This window comes from Ctenopharyngodon idella, chromosome 5 (genome assembly GCF_019924925.1).
Source record: "Ctenopharyngodon idella isolate HZGC_01 chromosome 5, HZGC01, whole genome shotgun sequence".
NCBI lineage: Eukaryota > Metazoa > Chordata > Actinopteri > Cypriniformes > Xenocyprididae > Ctenopharyngodon > Ctenopharyngodon idella.
Window position 1 is genome coordinate 27425735 of NC_067224.1, and position 15105 is coordinate 27440839.

Genomic DNA, 15105 nt, shown 5'->3' on the forward strand with positions numbered 1-15105 from the left:
TTCTTTTCTCATTCTTTTAAACATCTTTATTGTCAGGTTTAGTGTCTCTCATTTCAGTGGATTTGGAGGTCTGCTGCTCATCATCAGCTGTAGGGCTGTCAGGAACAGTGAGTTGTTGTGATCCATGGCTGTCTGCAGAGCATCTACAGTCTCCTCCTCTGCTAAATTCACTCTCCTCAGAAGCCTCTGTTTTTGTTTTACTGTCTTTGTGTGAGAGTTCCAGCTCCTCTAGCTGCATCTGGAGACGTTTTTCCAAGTCTTCAGTGTTTCGTGCCAACATGTAGCTCACCTTCCTCTGATGTGCCAAGGCCTCCTCTTTGTCATTTAACTGAAGAGGGAAGACAACCAAAAAGTAGTAAACTCAAAATGTAATGTGAGGGAATGTATATATATATATATATATAGTATATATGTAGTATACTGACCAGATCAAGCAGCATATGCAGTGTTTCATTTGAATCAGCTGTTATCTTTTCTTCACTTGTTGTGGGCAGAAATTTTTTCAGTCTTTCACCTACACTGAGAGACCCTTGCCTCCCTTTAAAATAATAATAAAAAATATAGGCTAATTACTAGAAATAAAGAGTGTCCCATTGTAAAATTACAGCACTGTGCCACATGACACTTGCAGTAATGGTCCCTAGCAGGAGAAGACGGACCACTCGTAGAAATGAGCCAGTTGGCTCACTGCTTAATGAACTTCTTTCTCTTTTTGGTCCAGAATGTGCATTCACATTAGGTCGACCAACCACACTGAAATTTCTTTCTTTTTTTTTCTGACTCATGGTTATTATCATTAACTAAACTATAATTATTTTTTAAAAAATTAAATAAAAACTAAAACTGGAATAAAAATAAAACAAATCTGAATAGTAATATTTAATAATAAGAAAATTAAAAACAAAATATCAAAAGCACATAACAAAATAACTAAAAATTAAACTAAAATAAAAACTGAAAATATAAAAATAAAAGCTAATTCAAAATATGAATAACTACAATAGTATATAAATAATACTAAAATACCTCTGGGCCCTGACTTGAGCCAAAAAAAGCATAATTTACAATACCATCAGATATTATTGGTGATTTGACATTTTACTAAAACTAAATCTTAGGTAAGGTTTCTGTGGAGATTTCTGTGTGAACATCTTTAATGAAGGGGAAATATGTCACACAGCATGATTTTCCTCAGGTTTTAGCTATAAAACTGAGCAGCCCTTTTACCTCTCTCATGCCTTTGGTAATGCGGCTGGTGTCTGTCGGTCTCAGCCTGTCGGAGCACGTTCTCACCGACTCTCCTAAGCTGCTGCTCAAAGGCGATGCGGAAAGCATCCATCATGACGTAAGCCTCCTCCTTCCTCTTCTGCTGCTGCTCCAGCTAATGCAGACAAATGCATTGTATTACAAGACCCTCAAAGACAAATGAGCAAAGCCAGCGCTGTAATGGTTTTAATACATGTATTGGCTGAATAGGAGGGTAATGGAACAGAAGTATTGACAAATTCAAGACAAGTACCTCTTGCTTGAGCTGGAGAACCTGTTTGCGACTTGCAGCAGCACTTCTAGCACAAGAGCATGGCTCACCCCCATTAGAGTTACACTGACATGCCCCATACACCGCCAACTTCAACAAGAGAGAGCTGTTTATTACAGAACAGAGCTATTTAACATAGATTAAAATTCACCAACATTACCTCCAGAGCAGAACCGTCTGTTCTCAGGCTGCAAGAAGGCTGGGTTCGCTGGAAGTCCCTTCTTTCCTTAGCACTAAGCATGGACAGGAGCTCCAGACATTTCTGGCTCAGAGCTAAGACACAAAACACATAAATATGCACTGGAAACAAACCAGTTATTGGGCCATCAAATAAAAGTAGGAAATAAGATGTGACTTACATGCATTCTCTGTCTTTTGCTCCTGATGCTCTTTCATTCTCTCCTCTAGTGCTTTCTTTAGGGCTTCATTTTCTGCCAACACCCTGAGGTTTTATTTACATGAACCAGTGAGATGTGGGCATTTTATAGTCAACATTAATTTAAAACTGACCCCATTTACTTCCTTAATGTATATCCAAAGTCTTATTGGATATGTTGTTAATATCCAATAAGACTATCCAATAAGACTTTGTATTTTTTTTATCAAAATACAGGAAAACGGGTTGCAGATGGCAATGAAATCAGTGTTGCCAAGTCTGCGGTTTTCCCGCAGAATTGGGCTACTTTAATACTGTTGCCGTGGAATGTTTTATTAGTCTGCAGGTTGAAGTGAAACATTTCAAGGTCAAAAAAATTAAACAAGTGCATGGATGAATTGCACATAACACCTAACATGCATTTACAAAATAGAGTAAATTTTTATTTCATGATGACTTTAAAACTGATCTTTAAGTCTTTTTGCATGGATATACCTCTCATACTTTAAACTCCATGAGTTTTCCACATTCTTGAATTGCACCTGGTTGAAGGTGATCTCCCACTGCAGTGCATTAACCTCCTGTGTGGAAACAATTTCACAGGAATGAGACCCTATTTTCAGGAATATGCTTTATTAAATTAAAATTTTAATTAAAAATTATTTTTAAAAAGATGTAGTTGTTTGAGTAGGACACCTTTTCTAGGGCCTTGGTCCTCTCTTCACTCTTCTGAAGCAATATTTTAGTATGACAAGTTGCTTTGTCCAAGATTGCCTTCAAGGACAAAATGTAGCACAACCTTAAAACACTTCATAAATGACTTAGACTAATGAATTAGACTTTAAATAAATAATGATAATAATGATAATATTTTTAAATACCTGTCCTTGCAAGATCCTAAGAGCCTCATGTTTCCCCTCCAGGTGACGATGAGTGACCTCCAGTTCGGTGCGTAACAGCTCCACTTCCTGTTATAGAGTGAAGAAGATTTGCATGTACACCTGAGGCATGTTCACACAGTATGTAAAGATAAATCTTTTCTTTGCTCCATTATAAAACTCATAATTGTGCCACTTTTCTGTGAATCTAATGTGTGAGACATGGCAAATAATTTTGTTTGATCTTTTATTACAATTCTTACTTTCATTACTGTAAATCTGTGAGTTTACCTCTGTGACCTCCTGTAATCTTCTCTGTAGCTCTTCACTTGTGTCCTCAGAAGAGCTTTCTACAACAGAATGCAGTTACATTTAGAAAATAAGATACTTTTGTTTTTTTGTGTGTCGGCACATGGTTTTCTAGGATTGCCAACACATCATATCCTGGTAGTAGTGTGGTTCTCAAATGACTATTGTTGAATATTTGTTTAAGTACAGAATTGCTCAAGGGAGTACACAAAGTCCCCTCCCTGATAAGAAATAGCAGGTGTTAACTGCACCAAACACCACAAATCAACAGAGAATGCACATTATAACCCCTACAGACATTACCAAGAAGTTATCCTCTTTGTAATAGCTTTTAAACATAACTCGTTTTTGTGGTTTATACAGTATAGCTTAGCCTGCTCTGTGTCCACTGAAGAATCAAAGAGGTTTGACAGGTTTAAATGACTTCAAATGCAAGTCCAGAAAACGAACCCGACTGTCTTTTCTCCCGCTGTGCAACTCGTTCAACTTCCAGTTCTTCCCTAAAAGCAGCATACATAGCTCTGCATGATGTCCAAGAAAAGGGTCCATTGCTTCTCTCGCTGCCCCCTTTGATTGGCCGTGACTGGGACAAGAAGTCCAGAAACCTCCCCCTGTTCTTCATTTGTGGGAGATGGTCATGATGTCCTCTGGATCTGGCCCCCATGCCATCACCCAGATCCCCCTCTGTCATGTCATCTTCTGTGAGGCATTGAGGGCATGACCCCTCACCCTGCATCACAACAAACTACTGAAGAAAAAAAGAGTGAGTGCATTAGACACAAAACGAAGTACATCAAGCATGTTGAGTACTACGTATATGTAAATACATTAAAAGTGACATCTATTTAAACAATGTTTGATAGTCAAAACAGCAGACATGGAAATGTTAAATCGAGCTCTAAACGTACTGCGTACTGGTTAACGAAACTTTTAGCGTTGCTTGAGAGTAGAGGTTAGAATAATAATGTTAGTCATAAGAATACATAACCATTACTAACCTTTACGAAAACCTGTCCGTGAGGAGATGTATTTCGCCAACAAGAACAACGGCGAAATTCCACTTCAAAGTCTTTCCGCTTACTTTGACGAAGTGAAACTTCGTAAAAGGGGCGTGTCTAACCAGACAGGTGCTTTATTACAACGGTACATACTACAGATCGTGAAATGTCTATCTATAGCAGGAGTTTTTAAGCTTTACAGTCCCAGCGCTAAGGCACTAACAATAACAACTTTCATAAAAATCATTCATTAACAATAGCCTACAAGTATTTTCCTGACACTCCCCATTTGCGTTTCCGCCTGGACGATTCTCCAACCCATGAAATAGAAATAAGACAGAGGTCGAGACTGCTCCTTTTAGCCATGATTTTATACACACACACACACACACACACACGCACATTTAAAAATAAAAGCTATCAGGTTAATCGCTAATCACTTTTATACAAAAAAAATTGAAACATTTTAATGTCATTTTAAAACAACACATACCATCTCTGCATCTTCACAAACCCAAGCCCTACAGTAACTAATATGGATTCAGAGATTTTCCCCCAAAAATAAATAAATAACAAAAACAGCCATCAAAGTTGCAAACATTGATTTATTGTAGTCACCTCCTTGACTGAAGTATAGATTGTCTACTTCTCAGTGCCAGAGGACTGTTAGATCCTGACAACATAAAACTTTAATTATGGCTGTAAATTCTCTTTTTTATTTTTATTTTTTTAAGAGATACTTTCACTGATATCCTCAGAAAAAAACCTGCTGAAACAGTGTACAGAACAGGTACATTTCAACAAGTAAAAACATATGAACAATTCGCTACAGCAACACTGTGTTGAAGCACATAAATATCTACAAATAATTACCATCTTAATAAAAACAAACAAAAAACCTACAACCTAAATGTTCAACAATTGCATCAGGGCAACAAGTGATATTAAATAAGTCCATGACATGTAATCAGTCAATCACTGTCATATTCTTCAATTAAGAGGTCTTCCTCATCCAAAAGGGCTTCAGTGCTTGTAGGCTGGGGCTGGCTGGCAGAAAGTTCTCCAGAAGGATCCTGGCTATTTGGCATGTTGGACTCAGTTGTGGCATTTCCTGGTGTAGTACCTGGTTCAAGGGACTGAGCAGCAGAAGAGTCTTCATTTTCGCTGTCAGCATCTAAAATGCCAGGGTCTTTGTCACCAAGAGCTTCAAGTCTCAACCTGCAAATAAAGTCATTTATTAAACCATTTCTTCAATATTTTAGACATCTTTCAATTGCAAAAACATTTCAAAGTTTTGTTTATCTCACCTTCCAGGAACCCTCTTTTGAGAAAGATGACCAACATTCTGGATAAAGGCTATTTGAGCTGATATGACAAAGATGAACATTTTTATTAAAATCACTTATAGAGAGAGAGAGAGAGAGAGAGAGAGAAAAAAAAAAAAAAAATCTGAATTAAGTATGAGGAGAAATGCCCCACAATTTGAAAAGTCTTGCATGCATGTGTAGGAGGCAGAAAAATAATAAACATATTTAACTTGAAAGATTACGGTATGCAGTCTGATTCAATTTAAACATTTAATTGTGTATTTGTATATTTTGCGAATGCTAAGGTCACATGTTCACCTTGATTTCTCATTGGGTTGGTGAGCTTTGCAAGGTAAGGCACGAGCTCTGTCAGGAGGCTCACAGGGGTAAGGCAGAAATTTAAGAAGAGCGACTGTGCGGTCAGGTAATTCTCTCGATACTATCACAAAATTAAAAAATAAAATATAAATATATATAATAAATTCAACAATTCTTTAAAAAGCTATACAAGTAAAAAAATAAAATAAAAAATACCATCTTATTTATGTGAAGCCAATGTGGTTTATGAAGAGGCCTGAAACCGGCAGTGGACTGGCTGTTGGCTTTTGCTCGAGAAGAGTTTGAGTGCATAAGGCCTCTAGTGGCCACTGATGAGCCGTATTCCAACATAGTCGACCTTGACTGTGAAAAGAGGAACACCATAACAACAAAACAAAGTTGTTGCGAAGATACTACATGATGATAGTCCTCATGGATCAAACCTGCAGTACAATCAAAGTAACTCGACATATCCCTATGTGTGTTATTATGGAAGTCCCGAAAGCATTTGCACTCACGCTCCACTCTGCTGTCAGGAAGTCGGCATCAGAGAGGTACTCGCTGGCCCGTGCTATATCCTCCACATCCGAAAAGAAGTCAGGGTAGTTCTGATGCAGGTAAAGGTTGAAGAATTCACCTGACATATGAGAACGCTCAATGACAAGCTGAGGAAAATATTACAATCAGAAGTTGGTTAGAACATTAAAGCAATTTAATTTTTTAATAAAGTGTAACATGTAACATAATAATATTTACTTCTGGATCAACAAGCAGTTTGTCTCTCTGATGATCTGTTAAATGTGGAGGCATCTTGGGTGCTTGAGCGCTGTCATAGCTTTCACCTAAAAATCACATGCCATCCATTTTTATAAATAGGAATGAATTTACATGCAGTTTATGATGCTAATTATATCACAGTCTTCATAGAATAACATTTCAGCAAGAAAGTTTCAAAAATGGGAGTGAAAAGGACTAACGTTTGCAGTAGAGGATTTTCCCTAAAGCTCTGAAAAGGAAGAGCGAAGCATCTTTCCCTCCAATAGCTGTGCTTTCATCCTGCATGTCTGATGATTTTGAAGACTTGCTCCTTCCCTTTGCCCTTACAGCAGGTTTTGCTGAAGAGGACTTGCCTTTCTTAGAAGCCCAGAGTCTCCTCTCCAGACTACTGTCTGAGAATTGAAAATGATTGCATAATTAAAAAAAAAAAAAAAAAAAAAAAAAATCTATATTTTATAATTCCAGTACCATAAAAACATTTTTATAAAGGTGTTGTTCAGTAAAGCTTTTCTCACCAGTAAATGAAGAAAACTGCAAACTGTTGATGGCACTGCGAATATCTCCTGAGCTTCCTGAGCAGAGAAGATCTAGAGCAGCTTTATCAGGAACAGAGATCCTGCCTGAACTCTGCAAAGACCGTTTGAAGATAAGGATGTATTGAGAGAACTACTGGGGATCTCAGAGTCATAAATATACGCCAGCTCAGCAGATATATACAAAAACAAACCACACAACCTACCTTTCCCGCCTCAATGGTCACAATACGGCTTAGGACCTTCATCATACTGGTGGGGGCCACAGGGTTAAAACTGAAACAGAGAAATAATTAACTAAACTGACCCCAGGACGTTGAAGAACAGGATACCTTTACATATTTAGGTCTTATTGAAGGTTCAGGGTAAATAATGCTTTACCTGACGACCTCGGGTTTGAATATTTTTAAGTAAATATTTCTGAAAAATTAAATTGGTTGAATTCGTACCTAATGTTGTGAATTTCGAGTTCATGCAGAACATCTTTAAAGAGAAGTCTGGAGTTCTTGTCCCCGCTGAGGCTATCGGACACAATCAGGACCAGTGGACACCGGCCAGTCTTAATAAACTGCCTGATAGAGCAAGCAAAAAGCAAGGAAAATTGCATGCAAGACACCAGTGACATTCTGCATTAAAAATGCTTCAAAATATAGTACTAGTACCCACCTGAGTATATCATGCAAGCACCCTGGTTGCCTATAGAACTGATTTGGGAATTCCTAAAAAAAAAAAAAAAGGAACAGAAATTGTCAGCTTCTAATTTTTTAATTCTAATTCCATTTTTGCTCATTTAATAATTCTTGTGAAAGTACAATTCATTGTTTTTACTTGCCAAGTGGTTTCTATTTTATAACATTTGTTTCAGCTTTATGCCTACATTTTATGTGCACAAACAAAGCTAGATATTCAACATCATAGTGATATGTTTAAAGAGCAGTTCTGTGCAGCACCTCTATTAGAATTATTTTCCTGTCTTCAGTGAGTTTCTCTCCGCTCATTTGTAGACGGTTATATTTGTTGGCTCTTAGCAGGAACTCTTGGAATAACCCTGTTTGTGAGCTGCCATGGAAACTGTTAAACCTTGAACCTGTACGAATAAAAACATGACAAGTTAACAAAAACATTTCATAAAATACAGAGAGAATGAGATATAACTTTCACTAGACATTATGCATGGTTTCGCTACATATAAACTAGTCACGATTAGTAAGAAGAAAAGACTCCTGACCTGGATCAAAGCTTTGTGTGAACAAATCCTCCATTTTGTACTGAGAAGTGGTGGAGGGATTTGACCATTCTTGGATCTGAAAACCCAAATCCCTGGCAAGAACTCGAACAGTAGCTGTCTTCCCACATCCTGAGGGGCCAGTGAGCAAAAGAATGGCGCCACCCTGTGGAGACATAATAACCACATATACAACATAAAAAACCTCAATTATAAAATATATCCAAATGATTAAACAAACATACATCACACAACATACATGTCATACTTGTCAGACCTTTTTTGATTTGTCTAAATGAACTCTCAACCAGCTTTCGACTTCTTCGACTTTCTTTTTGTGGACTGCCAATTCGGCCTATCAGAGAGAAAGAAGCATTTTAAGCAATGCTGCTTGTAGATTGAGATAACAAAAACAAAATTAAATGGTTAGGTAGCAGATAAACACGTATTCTCAGAGGGAAATAGTTTGTGTGACCTAGACTAGAGTGCTCAGTCTTGCTCCTCGAAATCGAATTTGCTACAGAGTTTAAACACATCAAAAAACACACCTGAACTAGTTATATTAAGTTTAGCTTTACTTCAAACTCACAGCTAGGTGTGTTAGAAAGGGGCTGGAACTAAGCTTCAGGAAGGTAGATTTCCAAAAGCTGTACTGAGCACTCCTGAGACGCACAACTTCTGTACCTGTGATTGGGGTGCATGCAGATCTACCCAGGGCTCATCCTGGTCTGGTTTATGTGCTTCACTTGACACACTGATCTGGTTGTTGGACACATGAGGATCTACTTTCCTCTTCCTGGATTTTTTCTCGGTTTGGTCTCCAGTCGATGGCCACCTGGTAGTTTTGCTTTCCCCTGAGAGCGGTCCCTTTTTCAGGGTCCTATTCACTCCTCCCAAAAGTTCACCAAATGATGGTTCAACCCAGTTGTTTATCTTAAAAGGAAATAATAGCAGAACACATAGTATAATACACATCAGTATCAGTAGATTCGGAGCATCAACATCCATTCTCAGTGTGCAGGTTCAAAGCTGAAGAACGTATGTGATTTAAAAACATTCAGTATTTTGTGATATCAAGTACTTTCAGAGACGTTACATACTTTTCCAGAGGACTGCTTTCCTCCCAGAGACAGCTTTGACATTATCAACTCTGACGTCCCATTCAGTTACTCCATGCAAAACTGCGCCGGGATGAAAAACAAATAACTTACATAATATATAAAACTGCATAACGATGTGATTTACCTCTGCGAGCTTAAATGAAAGCAGGACCGTAGTAAATGTTAGAGTAGACTTTCATCTACGTATAAACTCAAGTGGAGCAAAGACGTTACTATTCAAATAGACAACCTGCTTCATGCCACCAGAGGAAGCTTTATTATATAACAGGTTTTAGAGAAAATCTCATACTAAACTCCTAATTTAATAAAAGCATTGTTGAGCATTTTGGCTCAATTTACTAATTTAGTCAAATTCAGAAAGTTCGCTTCTAACCGTTAGCTTGACATTACGAATGCTAGCAGTCATTGTCAAGTTATCGGGCCAAATCAACAGAATTGTAGCTAACACACTGTTTAGGCAGTAAAGTTCAAACTCACCCTGGGCATTTCTATAGATGATTTTTGTAGAATAACAATGCCAACTATTTGCTGCTGAAAGTAACAAATAACATCACGCTAACTACTATCCCTTTAAAGCTGTGGCGAACCGCCCCTCTGCTGGCGCACGATGATTGCGTCATCAATTACGCTCCACAATTTCGAACACGTTTTTATGTTGATCTATGTTAATAGCCACAAAAGAAGATATGACCAACGCATTAGCTGAATATTACATGTTTTTGTTTGCTTATTGATACTAAGTGTCCGGTTGATATTTGTGTAAAACGATTTGTGGTATTAATTACCGTTTTTTCCCCCCACGTGTGATATCTTGCAATGAGAATCATGAAGAGACCAAACATTCTTCTCACAGGTAGTCTGTCTTGACATTTCTCTTGGTAATTATACGTATATGTAAGTATAGACGTATGTTACAAATAAACGAAAGTGCGACTACACGTTGCGTGTTTTTAAAAGAAACTACATGCTGATGACATAATAGAGTGTTCCCTGTCATTCAAATGTACTTTAGATGTATCCAGTAGGTATATCAATGATCAAAAAAGTATTATTAGTAATTATTAAAATGTTGAACATTGACATGCTTCCTCATGAATTGACAGGAACCCCTGGGGTAGGAAAGACCACTCTAGGCAAAGAGCTGGCTCAGAGAACAGGACTAACCTATGTCAATGTTGGTGATTTGGCACAGGAGAGTAAGTTGCTGTTCATTGCAATACAATTTTGTCGTTCATATTTAAAAATGTGGATTTTGTTTACCTTGTGTCTTTTTTGATAGTTTTTACATCTTTATTATCTTTCCAGACCAGTTGTTTGATGGATTTGATGAAGAATACCAGTGCCCTATATTGGATGAGGACAGGGTATGTACTATTGTAATGGCTCTAATTGGCATGTGCTTTATTTGGATGATTCAATCTCAGAATTTTTTGAACGCAATCTTGAACAAAATGTGTTTTTATAGAGTTTTATTAAATAGCATGTAATAACATGCTGCACATAATAAACCAATGTAAAGACAATTTCAATTTTCCAGGTTGTGGATGAACTGGAGGACAAAATGGGAGACGGAGGCGTCATAATTGATTACCATGGCTGTGATTTCTTTCCTGAACGCTGGTTTCACATTGTTTTTGTCCTCCGCACAGACAACACCAATCTCTACAATCGTCTTGAAAGCAGGTTTGTGCTCATAACAATAACATTCATAGCATGTAATACTTCAATTTGGGGCACTTTTGACTACTTGAAACCTTGAAAATAGATTGGGATGGGGTTGAGCAAAACAGGGAAGTTCTGTTATTTAAGGGAAAAATGTAACATTTCAACACTATAAATTAGTAAAGTAATTAAAAAGGCAATAAAATTAAATTTAAAAAGCATTTTGATTCATCCTAGGGGGCAGAAAAGTTCCCCTAATTGAAGAATCACCAATATAGCATATTCAGTCTTTGTGATTAAGAGCCTAATGTACAGTGCTCAGCGTAAATGAGTACACCTCCTTTGAAAAGTAACATTTTAAACAATATCTCAATGAACACAAAAACAATTTCCAAAATGTTGACAAGACTAAGTTTAATATAACATCTGTTTAACTTATAACATGAAAGTAAGGTTAATAATATAACCTAGATTAGACATTTTAAAGTTTTACTAAAATTAGGATGATGCAAAAATGAGTACACCCCACAACAAAAACTACTACATCTAGTACTTTGTATGGCCTCCATGATTTTTAAATGACAGCACCAAGCCTTCTAGGCATGGAATGAACAAGTTGGCGACAATGGAAAAACCATTCTTCAAGAATGACCTCTTTTAGAGACTGGATGCTGGATGGAGAGTGATGCTCAACCTGTCTCTTCAGAATTCCCCATAGGTGTTCGATTGGGTTCAGATCAGGAGCCACTGAATCACTTTCACCCTGTTCTTCTTCAGAAATGTGTTTAGGATCATTGTCATGTTGGAAAAGTGCATGACGACCAAGGGCACGGAGTGATGGTAGCATCTTCTCTTTCAGTATAGAGCAGTACATCTGTGAATTCATGATGCCATCAATGAAATGCAGCTCCCCGACACCAGCAGTACTCATGCAGCCCCACATAAGGACACTGCCACCGCCATGTTTCACTGTAGGCACCATGCATTTTTCTTTATATTCCTCACCTTTGCGACGCCATACAGTTTTGAAGCCATCGGTTCCAAAAACATTTATCTTGGTCTCATCGCTCCAGAGTATAGAGTCCCAGTAGTCTTCATCTTTGTCAGCATGGGCCCTGGCAAACTCTAGGCGGGCTTTTTTGTGCCTAGGCTTAAGGAAAGGCTTCTTTCGTGGACGGCACCCATGCATGCCATTCTTCTGCAGTGTACGCCGTATTGTGTCACGGGAAGTAGTCGACCCAGTTTGTCTTTCTACTTTAGATAACTGCAGTGAACTTGCATGCCGATTTTCTTCAACCCTTCTCATCAGAAGACACTCCTGTCGAAGTGTTAACTTCCGTGGACGACCTGGACGTCTCTGTGAGATGGTTGCAGTTCCATCTTTTTAAAATTTTTGTACCACTTTTGCTACAGTATTCTGACTGATAAGTAAAGCTTTGCTGATCTTCTTGTAGCCTTCACCTTTCTGGTGTAAAGAAATTATTTTCTTTCTCAGGGCTGGTGACATTTCTCTTCCATGTGGTGCCATTGCTGACAGCATTAAATAGGAAGGGGTTTTAATACCCTTTTATAGTCAACTGTCTGCTGGACACCTGTGAAATGAATAATTAGACTCACCTGTGGTTGAATTCTTGTTAAATTAGACATTTGTAGTCTAAAATTTAGCTTTGCTCCAGAGACTTTCAGTGGGGTGTACTCATGTTTGCATCACCCTAATTTGAGTAAAACTGAAAATGTTGTTCTTTAGGTTATATTATTAACCTTACTTTCATGTTATAAGCAAGATGTTATATTAAACTTAGTCTTGTCAACATTTTGGAAATTGTTTTTGTGTTCATTGAGATATTGTTTAAAATGTTACTTTTCAAATGGGGTGTACTCATTAACGCTGTACAGTTGAGAAGTCTGTTAAATATTGTGTGGCTATATGCTTTCTGTTGCAGTGATTTAACCTGTTAACTGTCACTCCCCTTTTTGAAAATATACATGAAAATGCACTATCCAAACTTAAATGGTTGTAATTCAAGAATGCTTTGGAATATAGACATAATTTTAAAGAAGACAGTCAGCAGATTATTGCTCAAGTGAAATCACTTCAAAAAATGAAAGTATGAAAAAGTTATGGAAGTTTAAATTTACTGTAAATCAAATGTACTGTACTAAATATTTTATATTTTATATAAAATGTTACAAAATAATTTTTACTCTAAAATTACTATCAAATCAAAGCCATATGTCTCACCAATTTGTGTTCCAAATTTTAAGTTGATATCACAAAAATTGAAGTTTCCATGAGATTTTGTTTAGGCGCTGTACCAAAAATAGCCACCGGGTGTCATTGACATTCTATCGAATATTTTTTTTTTTTCTTTTTTTTTTTTTTTTCTATGCATTCTCCTGTAACAAATGTATATATTTCTGTCTAAATATCACAAAACAGTTGGCAGATATGGAACCGTGAGACTCAGACCTTTCCGACGATATGTGTTTTGTCAAGATTAGAAAAGGTTTTTATTATAAAGTAGTTAAAATAAATTTTGTAATACAAAACCTGATGCCACACACTAGGGGAGGAGCTCGCTAAAATAATTTAAAGTACCATTTTCATGGTAACGCAATGTTTCTGATTTCAAAACAGTTTTCACAGGCTGAATCTTGAGTACGTAAGCTTTCGAATGATATATAGATTGTCAACCATTAGATCAGGTATAGGATATAATTGTTTTAAACATGCAGTGGCAAATGGGCCCACCGGTGGGCCAGTGACCGTTAACAGGCTAACTTTATATTTTTCATATTCAGAGGGTACACAGGAAAGAAGCTCCAGGACAATGTGCAGTGTGAGATTTTCCAGACTATCTATGAGGAAGCCATGGAAGCCTACAAGGAGGAGATAGTCCACCAGCTCCCCAGTAATACTCCTGAGGACCTGGAGAGGAATATGGAACAAATTGTTCAATGGATTGAACAATGGATGAAAGACAACAATTGACATGGGACATTATATGTGAAAGGCTCAAGCACTTTTGAGTCCATGTCAAAGGAGAGAGACATCACATTTCATAGTTATTGTGGCCCCAGACATAGTATAGTTCTATTCACTACTAAGCACTAGAAGCATGTGAGACTGTTAATAATTACTCGATTTGAAAAAAGTTAAACAATTCCAAAATGAATGGAAGAAATAAATATTTTTATACTGGGTAGTTATATTCGTCTTGGTGTTCTTTGATAAATGATCAAAGATTAATTAAAATTCTGAAAAATTATCTATTATTGCTTCGCTGCCACCAAATACCAGCAACATTTTACATCTGTTAGTAATTGGTAGGATCAAATCTAATTCGCAAAAATAATGCTAAATTGCATGGGCGTTTCTCCTCAAAAGATCATCATATGGTTCGTAAGTACATAATTAGTTTATTCTTTACATAATGAGATTAATTTGGGCTACTTTTATAAAACTGAGAAAGGACTCTAGCTAAGTGTTGTTTACAGCAGGAAAAGGTCACTCATGTTGGAGGGTCTGTTTTGTACACTTTAATCAGTAATTTCAAGTTGCCATTTCTATTTTTAATATAACTTAATTTTTCGCTTTTATTCCCCCCTCTGATGTTCTTTCAACAATTAAACCATCATGTCGTTTTCTAAAATTCCTGGATAAACAAAAAATAATAAAACTGAGAAGAATTGGGAGAAATGATTTCTGTTGCTGTAGTCCCATGCTGTTGTAGTAGATGGCTGAAAGTTTTCAAGTTTCAAGAAATTTGGTTTTCACGATTGTATCAGTAGGTTGTAATGAAATGAAAATCTTAAATGAAATGACTGCAAAAAAAGTTACTAATTAGATTGTAATTAGAGTAAGGCAGTCACATGAATGAAATTCAGTGAGTAATTTTACATTGGATGTGAAATTTTGAAATCATTTTGGGATGTTGTGTTTTGCCTACTCAACTACAACATGTTTAGCAAGATGTTTAGTTCATTCCAAATAAACAATGTTAAGCTGTTTAGTTTTTTTTTATGAATTCTTACTTTTTTTTGATTAGCCTAGTGAGTAACCA

General features: G+C 36.9%; 3 protein-coding genes across 4 annotated transcripts; 1 reads left to right on the top strand and 2 right to left on the bottom strand.

The window, feature by feature from the left end:
• On the bottom strand, positions 1-4402 carry ccdc125 (coiled-coil domain containing 125). 2 transcript variants are annotated; one of them, XM_051894213.1, is made up of 12 exons: positions 4099-4402; positions 3551-3845; positions 3083-3141; positions 2795-2881; positions 2610-2687; positions 2409-2494; positions 1897-1979; positions 1698-1810; positions 1520-1627; positions 1228-1381; positions 426-538; positions 1-328 (listed from the first exon to the last, which is right to left on the bottom strand). In XM_051894213.1, exons 2-12 carry the CDS (start codon positions 3834-3836, stop codon positions 17-19), a joined length of 1479 nt encoding a protein of 492 aa, XP_051750173.1. In that variant the 5' UTR covers positions 3837-3845; positions 4099-4402; the 3' UTR covers positions 1-16. The 2 variants fall into 2 exon arrangements, with proteins under 2 accessions (XP_051750173.1, XP_051750172.1); XM_051894212.1 differs by having other exon boundaries at positions 3551-3848; positions 4099-4401.
• Positions 4403-4685: 283 nt separating this feature from the next.
• On the bottom strand, positions 4686-10004 carry rad17 (RAD17 checkpoint clamp loader component). Its single transcript, XM_051894209.1, has 17 exons — positions 9857-10004; positions 9359-9439; positions 8943-9191; positions 8536-8613; positions 8262-8424; positions 7984-8120; positions 7700-7752; positions 7483-7605; positions 7240-7309; positions 7016-7127; positions 6701-6892; positions 6480-6565; positions 6242-6388; positions 5940-6086; positions 5724-5844; positions 5406-5463; positions 4686-5316 (listed from the first exon to the last, which is right to left on the bottom strand). Exons 2-17 carry the CDS (start codon positions 9398-9400, stop codon positions 5070-5072), a joined length of 2025 nt encoding a protein of 674 aa, XP_051750169.1. The 5' UTR covers positions 9401-9439; positions 9857-10004; the 3' UTR covers positions 4686-5069.
• On the top strand, positions 9989-15054 carry ak6 (adenylate kinase 6). Its single transcript, XM_051894216.1, has 5 exons — positions 9989-10232; positions 10483-10575; positions 10685-10743; positions 10917-11062; positions 13844-15054. The coding sequence occupies exons 1-5, from the start codon at positions 10196-10198 to the stop codon at positions 14031-14033; spliced, it is 525 nt and encodes a 174-aa protein (XP_051750176.1). The 5' UTR covers positions 9989-10195; the 3' UTR covers positions 14034-15054.
• The last annotated feature ends 51 nt before the right edge of the window (positions 15055-15105 follow it).